This window comes from Phoxinus phoxinus (genome assembly GCF_949152265.1).
Source record: "Phoxinus phoxinus genome assembly, chromosome: 2".
Classification (NCBI taxonomy): Eukaryota; Metazoa; Chordata; class Actinopteri; order Cypriniformes; family Leuciscidae; genus Phoxinus; species Phoxinus phoxinus.
Genome location: NC_136877.1, coordinates 13,703,679 through 13,722,703, shown reverse-complemented (window position 1 = coordinate 13,722,703; position 19,025 = coordinate 13,703,679). Strand labels below are relative to the sequence as shown.

General features: G+C 36.0%; 1 protein-coding gene across 9 annotated transcripts in view; it reads left to right on the top strand.

The window, feature by feature from the left end:
• The window catches only part of LOC306991567 (receptor-type tyrosine-protein phosphatase delta), a 158,912-nt gene that overhangs the window by 107,623 nt on the left and 32,264 nt on the right, over positions 1-19,025 (top strand). For 2 of the 9 annotated variants that reach the window (XM_079599543.1, XM_079599539.1), the window contains exons 14-21: positions 1,086-1,203; positions 6,213-6,800; positions 7,109-7,209; positions 7,475-7,731; positions 12,675-12,768; positions 14,030-14,239; positions 17,322-17,482; positions 18,846-18,860. In XM_079599543.1, the coding sequence (XP_079455669.1) occupies positions 1,086-1,203; positions 6,213-6,800; positions 7,109-7,209; positions 7,475-7,731; positions 12,675-12,768; positions 14,030-14,239; positions 17,322-17,482; positions 18,846-18,860 (1,544 nt within the window). The remainder of the gene's footprint in view (positions 1-1,085; positions 1,204-6,212; positions 6,801-7,108; positions 7,210-7,474; positions 7,732-12,674; positions 12,769-14,029; positions 14,240-17,321; positions 17,483-18,845; positions 18,861-19,025) is intronic. The other 7 variants (XM_079599545.1, XM_079599542.1, XM_079599544.1 and 4 more) reach the window with 5 other exon arrangements.

The following is a 19,025-nucleotide window of genomic DNA, read 5'->3' as shown; positions in this document are numbered from 1 at the left end:
GTGCATTATAGTTGGATCTATGAGTAATGAATGGCCTTTACATGGATGGATGAAAGGCTTTATATCAGTGGTTTTCATCCAGGGGGACGGGGCCCAATAGGGGACAGCTTAAAATGTATTTAAATTAAGACCAAATGCACTATAAAATAAACTAAAACGGCTAAAACTCAAGATATAACCTGCGGTCATGTTGTCTTATTGACAACCCCTAATAAGGGGTTAATAAGGGGTTAACCCCTTAATTCTCTCAACCCCTGTCATTTTTATTTAAGAACCAGTGTTACCACAGTCTTGGAAAACGTGGATACGTGAGGAATTTTCAATATATATATATATATAATATAAAAAAATCATAGATATTTCCATAACAAAAATATTTTTTTCTAGTTATTGTCAAATTCTAAAATATTGTATCTGGTAAAAAAAAAATTGCTGAGAAGTTGCTATTTGAGAGAGAGAGAAAAATCATAAAAAAAAACAGTAATCAAATGTAAAATATAAAAATGAAATGTAAACCCTGAAAAACATTTAGTTATTAAAACTGTTGTAAAAAAAAAAAATACAATTATAAAAATTAAAACTAAATTCAATTCCATAATTAAAGTAAATGTAAATGTTATTATAAATATTTAATTATATTAAGGTATATTGCCTCTCATTTCTGTAAATAATAAAGTTTAAAATATGAACAGGTATTTCTTCATAGAAGAAGTACCCGAAAAATCTTGGGGGCCTTCAAATATTATATTTGACAATGTGGGGGCCTTGGAGTCAGAAACGTTGAGAACCACTGCCCTACATGATTATGTATTGCATTTATTATGCAAATTACTACCTACAGACACAGATATGTTTATTTAGAACAATCCAGATTCATGAACATTAGAACAAGGGTAAAACATTTTTTTTTATTGTATTACTGAATGAGACCTAATGTGTACAGATCCATTTTCTTAAAAAAAATTAATGATGTTCCTTATACTACAACTTTTGTAAGAAACATATTCTTTAGCTTATTTTTCGGTGTGATTTAAAAAAGTTTTTATTTTCCAGTCAGTGTTAAAAATGTTCTTGTGTTTTTCCAGGAATTAGTCCTCTTTGATTTGCTCGCTGAGACCACATACTCAGTTACCGTTGCCGCTTACACCACCAAGGGTGACGGAGCACGCAGCAAACCCAAGCTGGTCACCACCACCGGAGCCGGTAGGTTTAGAGCAGTTCCTGTGGACTCTGTAGTATTCAGCAGGTCTCTCCCTGCAGCCATTACCAGTGAATGCCTATAATTGCCCTCGCAGTGATGAAGGCGATTGTAATTCCACTCACCTACAGCTCTCACTTTGAAATGCTCGCAGGAGTTAAGGAAATAATGGAAAAATCTGTCAGGAAAATAGACTTTTTCAAAAGAAAAGAATACTGCGTACTGTATGGATTATCACTGAAAGTCTTGAAACGCACAATCACTTATAAGTACAGGCGCTTTCTGTTGTACCTCTAATTGTGCTGTTGTTCAGCTCCCTGAAAGGCTCTTTATTTCACTTTTGTCATGTGCAACTGTGTAAAGGTATACGATCACTGTTGATGTCTATTTGATATTGTATCATTACAAATTGTCAAACTCGCTGCGTTTTTGACTGGATAATTTGGAGAATAGATACTGCAGTGCTGGTAAAATATTAAGAGGATCCATTAAAGTGTGTTAGATCAGTGAATTTCAATGTAGTTTTCGGAGACGACACATTACCAGTCGGTAGACATTTTGGACTATTGTCCTTACCGTGCTCACATTGCACACAGGCCTGTCACGATCGGGAATTTTATGCTGACAATTAATTTTGACGTTTTGATATGAGGTTTTCACAAAATGTGTTCATTAAGCCCTCGTCTATCGATCCCAATGCTCCAAATAGCAGTTAAACATCTAAAAGTATCTTTATTTGTACGTTTTCTGAGAGGAGTACATTTGCCTTGTCCATGAAAATTGTAATAGGTCGGTAACACTTTACAATAAGGTTCATTAGTTAACATCAATTAAGTACCTTAGTTAACATGAACTAAGAATGAACAAGACTTCTTCAGCATTTATTAATCTTAGTCAATATTAATTTCAACATTTACTAATACGTTATTAAAATCAAAGGTTGTATTTTTTAACATTAGTTAATGGACTGTGAACTAACATGAACAAAAATTAATAAACACTGTAACAAATGTATTGCTCATTGTTAGAACTGTTCATGTTAGTTAATACATTAACTAATGTAACCTAATGAACATAGGCTGTGTTTCATTAGTGTTAATCAAACAATTGTGGTATAATGGAAAATAAAGTTGAATATATTTAGATATTATTCAACTCCTATAGATATTTGGTTTTGACTTGGTGTGAACCAAATTATATGTAATTACCAGGGATTTTAAGGTATGATTGCGAGGTGTTTTTGTTTTTGAACCTTCAGAAAACGTTAACTTGATGTAGCTCAGTATTTTTTTGTCTAGTTCCAACAAATCATAAATATTTTTGGAGGTTGATTGTGAAAATATGCTCATTGCTACTCATTTTCCCGGCACGACACACACACACACACACACACACACACACACACACACACACACACACACACACACACACACACACACACACACACACACATATATATTATACAGTTGTGCCTGGGTAAATATGATCAAAGATGGCTGTAAAAATAAATCTGCATTGTTTATCATATTTATCTTTCATTCAACAAATTAGCAAAAATCCAACGTTTCATTGAAGTAAAATATTTGAAAGTTGAAAGTCTAAAGCTTAATTTTGTGCTCGGTGACACATTTTTGTGTTGTTTTTTATATTTGTTTTGTATCGTTGTCCTATTGGAAGATCCAACCATGGCCCATTATACGATTTCTAGCAGAGGGAGTCAGGTTTTACATTTTTTATATTTTCTAGAATACATGATACCATGTATCTTCTGAACAAGATGTCCAGGACCTCCAGGAAAAAAAAAGGCCCACAACATTAAAGATCCAGCAAGTGTATACAGCAGTATACAACCGTGGTCATGTTTTTTTTATCCCTGTTTGCACCAAACTCATCTGAATATGCTGGAGTTTGTTTTTGGTAGAGTGAGGAGGCTTTTTCTTGAAACCCTCCCAAACAACATGCGGTGATGTAGGGGTTGTTTGAATTTGTATTATTATTTTGGCTGTCTGACCCCAAGACTCAACTAATCTCTGCAATTCTCCATCTGTGATCCTTGGAGAGTCTTTGGCCACTTAAACTATCCTCCTCGCTGTGTATACAATATATAAGACTATATAAGACACACGTCCTCCTCCAGGCAGATTTGTAACATCTTTAGTTGATTGGAACTTGTTAATTATTGCTCTGATGGTGGAAATGGGAACTTGTCAATGCTTCTGCTTCACATCACAACTACACTACCAGTCAAAAGTTTTGGATTGGTAAGATTTTTAATGTTTTTTAAAAGAAGTCTCTTCTGCTCACCAAGGCTGCATTTATAAAAATAAAAAAACGTAATATTGTAAAATATTATTACTATTTAAAACAGCTGTTTTCTAATTTAATATATAGTAAAGTGTTATTTATCCATGTGATAAAAGCTGAATTTTCAGCATCATTACTCCAGTCTTCAGTGTCAAATTATTCTTCAGAAATCATTCTAATATGATGATTTGATGCTCAAGAAACATTTCTCATTATTATCAATGTTGAAAACAGTTATTTACATTTTTTTTTCAGGATGCTTTGATGAATATAAACAGCATTTATCTGAAATAGAAAGCTTTTGTAATATTAAACACTACCGTTCAAAAGTTTGGGGTCAGTAGTAATAATTTGTATTTTATATTTTGGGGTGGAAAAAAATGAAAATAATTAAATACTTTTATTCATCAAGGATTCATCCATTTATTCACCAAAAGCTACAGTAAAGACATTTATAATGTTACAAAAGATTCTATTTCAAATAAATGCTGTTCTTTTGAACTTTCTATTCATCAAAGAACCCTGAAAAAAATTGTAGACAACTGGTTTCAACATTATTAATAATAATGAATTATTTATTTTAATTGTTAATTTATTTTAATTAAATGTTGCTTGAGCATCAAATCCGCATTAGAATGATTCCTGAAGGATCATGTGACACTGATGACTGGAGTAATGATTCTGAAAATTCAGCTTTGAACACATGAATAAATTACATTTTTAAATATATTAAAATACAAAACAGTTATTTTAAATTGTTATAATAATGAACAATATTACTGTTGTTGGTTTTATGTGATTGTTTTAATCAAATAAATGCAGCCTTGGTAAGCAGAATATACTTATTTTAAAAACATTAAACATTTTACCGATCCAAAACTTTTGACTGGTAGTGTGTATATTCTTTGGTTTTACTCATTGTAATGGATGATTAAGGGAATTTGGCCTTTGTGTTTCCTCATATTTATACTCCTGTGAAACAAGAAGTCATAGCTAGACAATTTCATGTTCCTAGTCACCCTGGTGTGCTAAAAAATGTAAATATGAATGGGAATATACTTCAGAGATAATTATTGGACCAATGAGTTTTGGAGAAAAACATTTATTTCATAATGTGATTTTTTTTTTTTTTTTTTCACTTTCAATTATTTTACTTCAATGAAAGGTTAGATTTTTTCGAATTTTTTGAATGAAAGATTAAAAAGATAAACAATGCATATTTATTTTTAGAGTGAAAATTAAGTATAATATGATATAATATAATTAATATAATATTGTATTGTATAAAGGAATACCTTTGACTATCTGTATATACTTTTTTACACGTTTTTATATGTATTATTTATTCTTTACTCTCTGCTAGATTATGACTCTCCTGCTTCTCCCTCACTGGAAAAGTAGACAAGAAGATATTGCACATTTTATGTAATTTCTTTAAGCGCCTTTAGATGGCAAAATGTGATTGAAATTTAAAGTGCAAAATTATTGCGGTTATCTCAAACAAATGCGATTAGATCGAATAACCACAACCAGGCGATTAATCAATAATCGTGACAGGACTAATTGCATGTGACATTGCCAGTTACATCTAAGCGATTTGAAACCGTTCAATCTCAATAAGACATGAAGGAAACTAATTGCGGTACTAACGCATGTAAATAAAGCTGCATTTACTCAGTGTGTGACTACTAAATTGGCCCTGTCCCAAATGGCACACTTCATATGCACTTTCGGTCTTGAGGACTTACAATGGCGTGCGCGTGTCCGTGAGACCGTAGGGTGTCCCATTTGTCATTTTACCTCTCAGAAGGGTGCTCGCGAGCGCCCCCCTCTGTGGTCGATTTGCGGCCTCGATACACACTTTTGTCGAGCCCGCACTGATGCGCACTCCGCATCCCTTATATACTGTCTATGTCCGCAGCAGACTTCTTCCCGACAGTCAAAGCTGCGTTACGTCACGAAAGTGTGCCCTCAGGGAAAGACTGCAAGTGCTTACGGTGCTATTTGGGACAGGGCCATTGAGTTCTTTTTCACTGCTTATTTTTGCACAAACGGTGAAACTCACGCAACAATTTCTGGCTTGGTGAGTAATGATGTAAAAATATATTATGTCTCACATAAACATAAACGGTTGGGAGGAAACCGCATGTGTGTCGGTATATTAGATTAAAATATCCTTCTTAAAGTGACAGTAGCCTATTAAGAAACACTATTAAATTAATTCAGTGAAGGCTATGCAGTTTTTTTTTTTATTATTGTTATTTATTTATTTTTTTACATTTGATTACATATGTATAATTAGGTAGGCCTACTTGAAGAGCATAAAGCACACTTAATTACATTTGCATCTTTGCTGTATTGACAATTAATTTTCAGTAATATTATTGTTTTAACTGCGCTGACTTTATCAGATTATCAGATCAACTAAATTGTGCTGAATAACGACAATAATTTAGCAACATTAACACTAACCTTTAACTCATCTTTGATCACCAACATAACATTTAAAAAAAATCATGCCATAAAATAGCTTGAATGTAACTCTACACCCTAACCTCATTTAATATACGCGGTTCTATGAATATGCAAATGAGCCCCGCACCAGCTCAGAGATAGAGATTTTTTTGAATTAACATAATTTTTCTTAATAGTTTCAGCCATAGTTTTAGTAAAGTATAATAACCCTGGTTTGTCATCTGTCCATCCTCAGTTCCGGAAAAGCCTCGTCTCATGGTGAGTCCGACAAACATGGGCACAGCGCTCCTGCAGTGGCACCCGCCGCCTAACACCCACGGCGCACTGCTAGGCTACCGCCTCCGATTCGGGCGTAAGGACGTGGAGCCGCTGACGGTGATTGAGTTCTCGGAGCGCGAGAACCACTACACCACCAAAGAGATCCACAAGGGGGCGTCCTACACGTTCCGCCTCTCGGCCCGCAATAAGGTGGGATTCGGAGAGGAGACGGTGAAGGAGATCACAACACCCGAGGACACGCCGTCCGGTTACCCGCAAGGCATCATAGCCGAAAGTAGCACAACGACCACCATGCAGGTCAGCTGGCAGCTGGTGGCGTTAGCCGAGCGCAACGGAGCCATTATCAAATATGCCCTTCAATACAAAGACATCAACAGCCCTAGCAGTCCCTCAGAACTGTTCATCACAGCACCTGAGTCCACTGCCACGCTGTACGGCCTTAAAGCAGACACGACTTACGATATTAAAATGTGTGCCTTCACCAGTAAGGGCCCCGGTCCTTACAGTCCTAGCGTCCAGTTCAGAACGCAACCCGTCAACCAAGGTAGGGGGCTCAAAACACCCTCTCTGCCCACGTTTGCCTCCTTCTTCAACCTTTGAGAAAGAGTGTGGTTCTCAGGACCAAATCGAATGTAAAAATACCCCTAGCATAACTAGCTCATGTCAAATAGCACCCTATGGAGAGTCAATGGTAAGCCGCAAGGTAAGGTTCTAGTTCTGGCCTAGTCCTCATGAGGTAGCAGGTGAAATGCTTCGCAGGTAAGACTGCTGATGACTAGCTGCCTTCCTAAAAGGTGGTAAGAGAACCGCTCCAGCTCTGTGTCTAATTCATCTGCCCCAAATTTCTTTTAGCAGTGTTTGCAAAAAATTTCCACGTGAGAGCTGCCATGAAGACCTCTGTGCTGCTGACGTGGGAGATTCCCGAGAACTACAACCCTGCGCAGCCGTTTACGGTAAGAGACTATGAGAAACATTTAACCTGCAAATGCAGTCTGGATAACAATACAAAGCGGGTTGAAATTGTTTTCTTTATTTTTTATACTATAAAAAAAGAGTGCTTATTATGGAAATAATAAAGTATGCTAAAGACACTGTAGTACAAAGCTTGTTTTCTGAATGATGTACATGGTATTTTGCCTACCGTTGGGAGCAGCCTTTGCATCCATTAAAATGCTCTATCTATCACATTAATGCTTTGGCGTAATGTGTTCCTTCCAGATCTTGTATGATAACGGTCAAAGTGTGGAGGTGGATGGGAAGCTGACGCAGAAGCTCATCACCAACCTTCAGCCGGAGACTCAGTATTCATTCCTGCTCACCAACCGTGGGAACAGCGCCGGAGGTCTGCAGCACCGCGTCTCCACCATGACAGCACCTGACATACTTCGCACCAAACCGTACCTGATTGGCAAGACCAATTCGGACGGCACGGTCACGGTTGAGCTGCCGACGGTGCAGACAGCAGAGAAAATCAAGTGAGTAAGAGTTCTTCTTTGCGTTTGGTTTCATTGAGAGAATCACCCTGGGCTTTGCAGAGTGATCTATGTAGTTAATCATTTCATCTCACCTCTAAGATTAAATCACATTTACTAATAATTATGTAAGGTCATCGATCTCAAGTGGTCCATAAATTGTAAAATTGGTTGCTTAACCATTTTTAGTTTCCATCATTTTTTTAAATGATCAACTATGTTTTGGTGTTTATTTTATTTATTTCCCTTGGTTTAACCAAAGTGTAGGTTTTTGTGACATGGCACACAATAGATTGTGGGAAGTTTTTGGAAACCTCAATATCTCGAGCTAGGATGGTCTGAGATCATTGAACAAGAACTGATCTCTAATTAATATTACAAGGTACATGTACATATACAAATATTTTGCACATTTTTGCTGTTTAAACTGTCAGTTTATAATGGGAAGGGTTCAAGTTTTAGACTAATGTTTTTAGTGGGTACCTAAATAAGTATAGTGTGCATGCAGAACAATTTAGATTGAATATTGCCTTCTTTTTTTTTTTTTTATAAGACTTTGGGATGGAATATCTCTGGTTTGGGAGCAGATATTAACCTGAAATTTCCTCTGGCAGCATTCTGCTGTAAAAAAAATATGATTTTGAGATTCCTCTCTTACAGAGCTAGAGCTAGTAGAAATCGCAGGAAAAAAACCTACTTTGTTCATGTTTTCAGAAATGAACAGATGTGTTTAAGCATAACGCATAATAAAAATGAACATTATTTTACAGTAATTATGTTTATATTATGATCTATGAGGTCTAAAACAGTCGTTCTCAACTAGGAGACCTTGGAAAACTTCTAATGGGGACATAAAGTCTTAAAATCCAAATCTAAGGAACTCCAATGTGCAAAATATTTATATATGTGCATGTAGTAGCTTGTAATGTGTGTTACAGTGTTATTTTTGTACTATCGATATACCATTATAGTTTTTGTTAATATTTTGTATTAGATTGAATTTGGAAATTCTCATCATTTTAGTTAAAGTTGTAGTTATTTTTATTTGTTTGTTTTTGTAATTTTTATTAGCCTCACGGTATATATATTTTTAACATGTATAACACTTTATTTTAATGGTCCACTTTAGACATTCTTCTAACTAGAAGTATATTTGCAACTACATGTCAAATACTCTTAATAGAGTATTTGTAGACTGTCTGCTTAAGTGGTTATATCCCCCAAAAATGAAAAGTATGTAATTAATTACTCACCCTCATGTCGTTCCAAACCTGTAGACGTTCGTTACACAAATCGGAACACAAATGAAGATATTTTAATGAAATCTGAGAGCTGTGAATGAATCTTTCCTTCCATTGACAGGCCATGCAACTACCACTTTCAAGGTACAGAAATGTAGTAAAGACATCATAAAAGTAATCCATGTCAGTTCTTTGTTAGCACAAAAAACACAATTTACCACTAGAGTGAATTATATTTTATTTGTAGATTCTCATTTTATTTTTGTTTAATTTGTAGTATTTTTATGTCTATATCGTTTTTTAAAGTTTTAGTTTTTAGTTTTTTTTAGTTTATATAGTTTTAGTTATTTTAGTACTTTAAACGAAAATGATAATATGATATATGATAATCATTAACTAGTATATACTTCTCATTCTTTGTAATCCATGTCTTCTGAAGTTATAAGTAACAAAACCTTTTTTTTCTTAAGTGTGCTTTTGCATTCTTCTTGAACTTGTGGTTGACTGAAATTTTGCCAAGGCCAATAAATATCAACTGATATTTGGCTTTTTTTTTATTATTGGCATCAGCCGATACGTTTTTCTGGGGTTGGACAATAAAACTGAAACACTGTCCAATATAGTGTTTGAGGTTTCACGCCTAAATATGATTGCCGGCCATCACTGATTTTACATTCCATCAGTAATAGCAGAGTGTGAAGGTTGAATTAGCAGAGCAAAAGTACAGCGGTACATCAAATATTGCAATCCACACAACACAACGGGAGACGTATCAGAGTTCAAAATTTAGAGCTATGGTATCCCAGGTAATGTCAGCATACCTCTACGTAGGATGAACCACATCCAGGAGTAACTGTCGACACAAGAGGAAGCTGTCTGAAAGGGATGCCCAGGTACTTACCTGGATTGTTTCCAAAAAACATAAAACCCCTGCAGAATTAAATGCGCACCTCGACTCCTGTTTCCACCAAATTCTATTATTAGGCTGATCGCATTCAGTGTCTTATGGATAGTTCACCCAAAAATTAAAATTAGCCCATGATTTACTCACCCTCAAGTCATTCTAGGTGTAGGACATTCTTCTTTCAGACGAATATAATCCGAGTTATATTAAAAAACATCCTGGCTCCTCCCAGCTTTATAATGGAAGTGAATGGCTGTTTCTGTTTTGAAGTCCATAATAAATCCTAGTATCTATCCATCATAAAAGTGCTCCACACGGCTCCGTGGGGTTAATAAAGGCCTTCTGAAGCTTGTGTTACACCTGTGTTTGTGTAAGAAAAATATCCATATTTAAAACTATAACTGTGAAACTAACTTCCACTAGCTGTCATACGCGTGTTTACGAGAGACTGGCGATCCAGCGTAGGACTGAACCTTGATGCGATCGCAGACAGAAATGCAAAGTTGAGTCTGTGCTAATTTGATCTAATATTTATTGTTTTTAAAAATGTTTTAGGGTGTATTCACACCAGGAAAGTCCGATAGTTCACTTGCTTTGGTCCGGACCAAATAATTTTTTTAGTTTTTTTGTTTGGTACGGTTCGCTTTCACACTGCTCTTTTTGCAAGTGAACCAAAATGTGTAAACAAAACCACACGTGTGCTAAGGTCGTCCATTCATTGGACAAGGATTCTCAAGTAGGGAAATCAGGAAGTGCAACAAAAAAAAGGCTCGGAGATATAAAAAATATAAAAATAAATTAAAAATAAATTTGGAGATATTTCGTAGGCTACTGCAATATTTGTTCTTTTACTGTCTCGTTATTTCGAAATAATATGTGTGCGTGCATCTGTAAATCCGGTGACGCGTGTATTGATTTTTATTAATAAACAAGTGTTTTCTCTAAAAGTGTCGACTCGGCTGCAAAGATGAAGTTGACGATCGCCATCTCCGTGAGAACGCGCTTAGAGAGAAATGCACATAAATAGGCTAAGCCTAATAATGGATTACATAATCAGAGAGTAGCCTTTTTCGTTTTTCGTTTTGAATTATTTCGTTTAAAGACATTTCAAGCTTTGTGTATTTGATGTATTTGTCATGTCTGTGTGAGGCATACACTGAGATTCGTTAAGTTAGGATGTGCTCTAGTTCACGTGCAATGCAAGGGAGCGCGCGGGCGCCTCCCTCCGTTATATTTGTTTTGTCGGCCTATTCATTAAATACAGGCAATTGGTTGATGAAAAATGTATTAAAATTAAGATACAATTTATACAAAACGAAATTCACTTTAAAGAAAGGCTTTCTATAACAACTTCAACTTCAACGGTCAAAATCATGTCTGACCCGCTTCATGTCTCATATTGCGCGTCCTATCTCGGTCGTGCTGTTCACTTTTCATAAATCAACATAAATGAAAAAAAAAAAAAACATTATAATATTTTAACAAATATGAAACGCGCTTTTTTAAATGGCTACAACAGTATAGTAGGCCTACATATCCTACTCTCTATTTGTACAAATTTCTGCACATTAATTTAATTCTGAATTTTGCACTCACAAGTTGAAAGGCATTTGTTCAAATCAAGTTCACGGATAATTGTGCATGCATTTATTAGCCTAATCATTATGATACTAAAATCCTAACAAATAGGCTATGCTATGTACAAAAAATCAGATGAGTTCTCTCGAAAAATCTCTCGTTCACGTTCATTGTATTAAAAGTGATTCGTTCAGCGAAAATATGAACGCGTTCAGTGAACACGTTCATGCACAACACTGCCAATGATGCACACACGACGGGCAGAATGACGCGCAACGAACAGTATCGTGTGGCCAGACAGCGCGCCGGAATGGAATTCTCTTTCGCACTTGAATGAACAATATTGGGTCGATATTGATATTGGGCCGATATTGGGTCGGTTCATGTTCACATCGTAAACGAACCGTACCAGAGTTCGTTTGGAACCGTACCGAGACCACCTCTTCAGCTGGGTCTCGGTTCGATTGTTTGGTCCGCACCCGAGTTCGATTGCTGTATTCACACCTGCCCAAAAGGTCCGCACCAAGGGGGAAAACGAACTAGAGTTCGATTCAATCGAACCAAACAAGGCAGGTGTGAATACACCCTTAGATTTATGTAGCAAATGAGAATCGATAAAATCATTTACCATATTTTGGGACAAATATCTTAATGATTTTCAGTTTTCAATAACGGAAAAATATGCAAAAGTATGGTATCTGGGGCTGTTGGTGATAAAGGCACAATATTTAACATGATAATAAATAGCTGGCTTTGTTGACATGACATGGTAAGATTTAGATGGTATTTCACAATTTTTAGGTTGGGTGTTCACCTTAGATGTGGGTGAAAGTTCCCCCAAATCGCTTTATTCAAAATATCTCTGTTTGAGTTTCTTGGGAGAAATAAGTCATACAGGTTTGGAACAAAATAAGAGTGAGTAAAATGTGTTTTTTTTCAGTAAAGCAGCCATCATCTCTACCAGAGAGACCCTCATTAGTGTGTCTGAAGCACCAGCCTCGGAGTGAAACCAGACTAAAGTGAGAGGAAGTTGGCAGATTATTGATGTGTTTACCGAGGGTTTCTCTCTTTCGTCAAACATGTCGTTAATCCAGTGTCATCCGAAGTGGATTGGAAAGTCCAGATTGATCGGCGCTAATCTTGATAGATGTCCTAACGCCTTTGCTGGCGGCCGAATCTCGACCGCTGAGACGCTCATAGACTCTTTCTTGCTCTCTCTGTAGGGGATACTACATCGTGGTGGTGCCGCTGAAGAAACAACGGCCCGGAAAATTCATCAAACTCTGGGACAATCCGGATGAGATGAATCTGGAAGAGGTAACAGACACATTACACATCAACACTGGAGTCACTGCATCGATAAATTAGGCCCACTTTACAAACATTATTGATCATGGCAGCGGCCCATGTAAGGACATCAGTCCCAATACAACTACAAGCAGTTGATTTGAAAAGAAAGCAGCAAGACCTCGCAGTTCTACCAGCTCCCTTCATATGCAAATCTGTTTCTGCCCGCTAATGGAGATGGGAACAAAAGACATTCTCCTCTGAAGGGCAGGACGAGTGGGCGAGAGATAGAGCCGAACAATATTATTTTTAGCCATAGTAAATATTTAAAAGGCTTTTATGTGGCGAGGCGAAAGACGGCAAGTTTTTTCCCCAGAATTGTGCCAGTCGAACTGCCAACCGCGGCACGTACGCTAAGCTGCAGCTCGGGAAGGCACGGCACCATGCAGGGATCTCCTTTCTGATTTGCTGACGGCTGGAACCCCCCCCCCCCCCCCCCCCCCCCCACCAGCTGGCCTGAGGCGGTTCAGCAAAACTGGTTGCGATGAAGCTGATAGTTCTGTTAATAAAGAAAACACACCGTTAGCATTGCGACCAGCATCATCAAACAAAAGAATGACATGGATTTGTTGTTGTGTGTGTGTATATATATATATATATATATATATATATATATATATATATATATATATATTTGTATATTTAACAAAAAAAGTCCCTCCAGTTCTCTCTAGTGTACACACACACACACTCAATTTATTTTACTGTCAATATTTGAAGTAGCCTGTTCAAAGTGGCTCAAGGGCAGAAGAACTGAAGCAGTTTTGACAGCTTGAACAGGATTGATAGAAAGCTTTATCAAAGCGGCCCTCCATCTCACAGCAAATGCCTGCGGATAAATACACGTACATGCACGCACACACATGTTGGGTTTTCATGTTTTATGGGGCTATTGCATAGACATAATGCTTTTTTATACTGTTTAAACTGTATACTCTATCCATAAACCTGACCCTAAACCTATACCTTTATAATGTGTTACACAAAGTTTTCATGTAAAGTGTTACTGCAAAAACTAATAATACTGACAAAAGAACATCAAAAAATAGCTAAAATTAAAACCAACATGGAACATATGAAAATAAAAGCTAATGAAAATGATACAATATTGAATATAAATACTACTAAAATAACACTGGTCTGTTCACAATCAGACTAAATTCAGCACTGATTAAAATGTTTGTGATTGTGTGCTGAACTGATCAAGCATTTGTCTCTGTTTCTTTTATAGTTGTTGCGAGAAATCAACCGAACGAGTCTCGCTCTTCGGTTCCGCAGGCAGCTGGAGCTAAAGCCGTACATCGCCGCATATTTCCACGAGTTGCCGACGGAGTTCACGCTGGGTGATGCCAAGACGTACGGAGACTTCGAGAACAAACAGCTGCTGAATGGACAGGAGTATGTGTTCTTCGTGCTGGCTGTGCTGGAGATCTCAGACAACGTGAGTCTCATCCTCCACTTTCTATTGCTCTTATGGTAAAAAATTAATAAATAAATTATTATTATTATTTTAACAAAGCATTAAAGCGATTGCACACCTTATGATTTTTGCAAGTTAGGGGAAATTACTTTGTAAAGGAGAATATATTATAAAAATAAACTTATAAGTATGCAGTTATATTCTTCATTGTATGATATTCTTCAAGGTTTCATTTGTTAACATTATAACTATATTGGTTAACGTGAACTTACGATAAAAATTGTTCTAAAGCATTTATTAATCTTAGCTAATAAAAGTTGTGTTTTATTAACGTTAACAGAGGTGCATACTGTGAAATATGTATTGTTTATTAATGTTAGTTAATGCATTAACTAATTGTAACTGTTGGAACCTTATTGTAAAGTGTTATCAATATGATAATATCCTTAAAACAAGATGCAGTTATAACACTGTGAATACATCAAATTTTTCTAAGCATAAACCACACTAAACTCAACTGTATTTATGCTTAAGCTTATTAACACCAGGCTTATTATCGTTCACATTTTTATTCTCAACTAAATATATCCTGTTTTAAGGATATATAAATATTTATCAAAAATACTGATGAATAAAATTGTTTTATGCCTGGGGCCAAATCTCCTTTGTCTTTTGTCCAAACGATCGCTGACATTGGTGTCAGAGTCACATGATGCGGTCAGAGCGAGAACACCAGGCTGAACTCTATCAGCACACAGCCTGCTGGGAATAAGAGCTGTCTGTCTGTATCTCACTGGGAAAGCCCTGAAGAGCTGTCAGCGGCGGGACTGTGAGATAAACGCCTTCTCTTTAATAGCAGCAGAGTCTTATCAACTGCACTGCAGAGAGACAGACACACACACACACACACACACATACAGACAGACAGACAGACTGAGGAATGATTAGCTCTGTGAAAGCAGTGAGACTGCATTCACTGTGCACTGGGAAGACAAAAACTCAGACATTAGAGCTAGATGCAGTGACCAAACCTCATATCGCTCATATGCGACACGTCCCGCTCTGTGTTTTCACTTTCCTCCATGTTTCTTTGTCAATCTCATGTATAAATTGGATGAAGCAGTTATGCACAGCTGGTAACAATGAAAAGAAATGAACACTTTTATTCAGCAAGGATGCTTTGAATTGATCAAAAGTGACAGTAAAGACATTTTGTATTTTTACTAAAGTTTCTATTTAAAAAAAATCCTGTTTCTACTCATCAAAGAATCCTGACAAGTATCACGGTTTCCACAAAAATATTAACTAGCACAAATGTCATTAACATTGATAATAATAAGAAATGTCCCTTGAGCCGCAAATCAGAATGATTTCTGAAAGGTCTTGTGACACTGAAGACTGGAGTAATGATGCAAAAAATTCAACTTTGCATCACAGGAATACATTTACATTTTACAAAATACAGTATTAACATGGAAAACAGTTACTTAATATTTCACAATATTACTGTTTTTACTGTATATTTGATTAAATAAATTCAGCCTTGGTGAGCAGAAGAGAATTCTTTCAAAATAATTAAAACATTTTAATAATTTTAAACTTATGAACTGTTTGGCAGTATATGTCTCATACTATTTGTGAATATAATGCCTGAGAAGCATTTGTGTGTGCGTGAGTGTGTTGCGTCTAATGTCTCTGTTTATCTGCTTGTGCTGATGATTTGAGAGTAAATTAGATGCTAATCACTGAATGTAGTTCGTAACTCACATCACTGAACACATCGCAACACACACTGATGAATTTTGCATTAATCAGAGTCATAACAGGATTTGAGACCTCTGACAGTGTTTTTATATAATCGTATTTATATAGTTCCGTTTAATTGTTTCCGTTAATTGTTTCCAGCACATCCAGGCTGTTTGACTGTGTACTTGAATAACAATATGTTGCCATTGATTGCAAGGAACCTGCTTTAAAGAAACATAGCAGAAACGCATCCATACGTACTTACTGTTATATGTATGGTTTATGTGAAACTAATGTGAGAATAATTCATTCATTCACATAAAGAAAAGCAGTTTCTCCTTAAAGGAATGATTTAGGCACTTTACAGATCAAATTACAAACTCTTTTGTTCTACTGAATAATTCATGTTCAAGTGCTTTAACAAAACTACAAGCTTCAAATTTCTGCTTCTGAATTTTACACAGTTGAATAATGGCACTTTCCAAGCTAACAAAAATGTTCCAAGAAGGTTTTGCTAACATTCCCATTAAAGGGATAGTTCACACACAAATGAAAATGTGCTGTTCATTTACTCGTCCTCAGCCATCTAAGATGTAGATGACATTTTTTTCTTCAGTAGAACAGTAAAGAAGGTTTTTTTAGCTGAAACAGTGGTCCTTGGTGATTCTTATAATGGAAGTCATAATGGTGCCGTCACTTTGAGATTCAAAAATACATCATCATCTTGGATGGCCTGAGGGCGATTAAATTAACAGCAAATGTTCTACTTAACTAAACTACTTAAACTATCCCTTTAAGTTATGAAAATTTTATTTCTGAATGTTCTCTAAATGTTCAATATATTTTTACAATATATTATATACACAACCCATGCATGTATTGTATATATCTAAGACAAATGTGTTATTTATATATAAAATAGTTCTATTTATATATAATATAAATCATATAAAAATATATATGCAGTATATACATGCAAATATTTCTCAAATATATACATGCATGCATGTGTGTGTATTTATATATACAAAATAATTATACACAATACACACACATATATTATGTAAACAAACTTTTATTTTGGATTCGATTAATCGCAATTAATCGTTTACAGCCCTACTTTGAAACCCTCTGCTACTCTCGTACTATAGATGCCCATTGTATGCGTTACTTTAAATAATATTTCAACTCTTTTTACAAGCCAAGAGACACGAAACGATTGTTTTATGTGGTATTTGACATAAAAAACAACAACAATGGGTTTCATTAAACAGAGTATTTGGTGTGAAAGTGTGAATTCAGGGTTTCTTGATCAAGCGATTCAGATGACACTGTCGTTTTTTGGGTTTTCTTTCAGATGTTGTACGCGGCAAGTCCCTACTCTGATCCGGTGGTGTTTGCAGATATCGACCCACAGCCCATAATCGATGAAGAGGAGGGTCTGATCTGGGTCGTGGGGCCCGTGCTGGCCGTCATCTTCATCATCTGTATTGTCATCGCCATCTTGCTGTACAAGAGGTAGAAACCGTGGAGAAACGCACACTCTCAATAACCTTTGCACATTATCTGACTTCAAATGTGATGTACAGTATTTCAGTATTCTCAGTGAAACAGTGAAAAAAAAAAGAAAGTATGGTGGCTGTTGGTTAACATTAACCAAAGGACTCAATTGTAGAGCTATTAGGGTGAAAGATTATGAATACAAGCTGATCGTTGGAATAACATTTACTGATGAATTGTTCTCAATAAGAGCTGAAACTTGGGTTAAGAAAGTAATTTGGATTGTTGACTTTAAGCCATTGTGTGTGTATGTGTGTTTATGCAGTTATGCATAGTACGTATCTTCAATAATCTGTGGCCCTCATTTGAATATAGACTGATCTGATCATCTGCTGAAAATTACAGTCAGGCATTGAGTTGAACATCTATTGTGATGAGGTCCTTCATATATCCAGGGTTATTTGATGTCTTCTGATGGCAGATTTATTTGTTAATCACAGAATCAATGTCACGGGCTCATGCACACATCTCATAGTGTAATATTACAATGTCAACAACACAACACACTCGCTGCCCATGATGCACCAATTCAATCCGAACAAACAGTTTCACATGAGCAATTCCTGCTGTCAAGACATGTACAAAGTGAAGTACAAACCTGTAAATATCAGGGTATTAACTGATTTTTCAGCCAGGCTTGGAAAAGGAACAACATTTTTTAGTTATATTATATTATATTACCAATAAACTAATACTTTTATTCAGAAAGAACATTAATATGTTTAAAAGAGACAGTGAAAACATTACAAAAATTTATATTTTAAATAAATGCTGTTATTTTAATCCATTCCATGTATTAATGAATATTTATAAAAGTATCACGGTTTTAAAAAAAGCAGCACAGCTGTTTTCAACATTGATAATAAGAAGAAATGTTTCTTGAGCAGCAAATCAGCACATTGGAATGATTTCTAAAGGATCATTTGACAATGAAGACTGGAGTCATGATGCTACATTAAAAATCTTACAGACCCCAACCTTTTGAACAGTATTCATTATTAGTTTTATCATTAGTTTTGCTCATCAGATAGGTCAGGGCTTCTCAACGTATTTCGAATGGTTCCTTCGTGACCCAAAGTTCTGTTGGCACACTTCAAAAACACACAATTAATTGAGAAACAAGACTTTGTGAGATCAAGACATTTTTTCTCACACCACTTAGTTAGGTTCAGTTGCACAGTGGATCTATGTCTTAACACAACGTATCAGATGAAAATGAACAATGCAAAACCCCCTCTGAATATCAGTAGAACTGATGAGGAGATCTGTGTTTGTCTTGTATACTAACCTCTGTTCTCCCTTTCTGCTGCTTTCACTGGAGCAGTCAACCAGACAGGTGAGAGCATTAGAAGAACTGTACCTGAGACTCATGCAGTGGTTATGGCACAGAGGGCACTGAACACTCATTTCAATTTCGATCACAAACGTGTTTGCTTGACCACTTGCAGTGATGCTCTGATAGTCCAAGCAAAGTAAATTTTGTCTTTAAGTATATTATGTT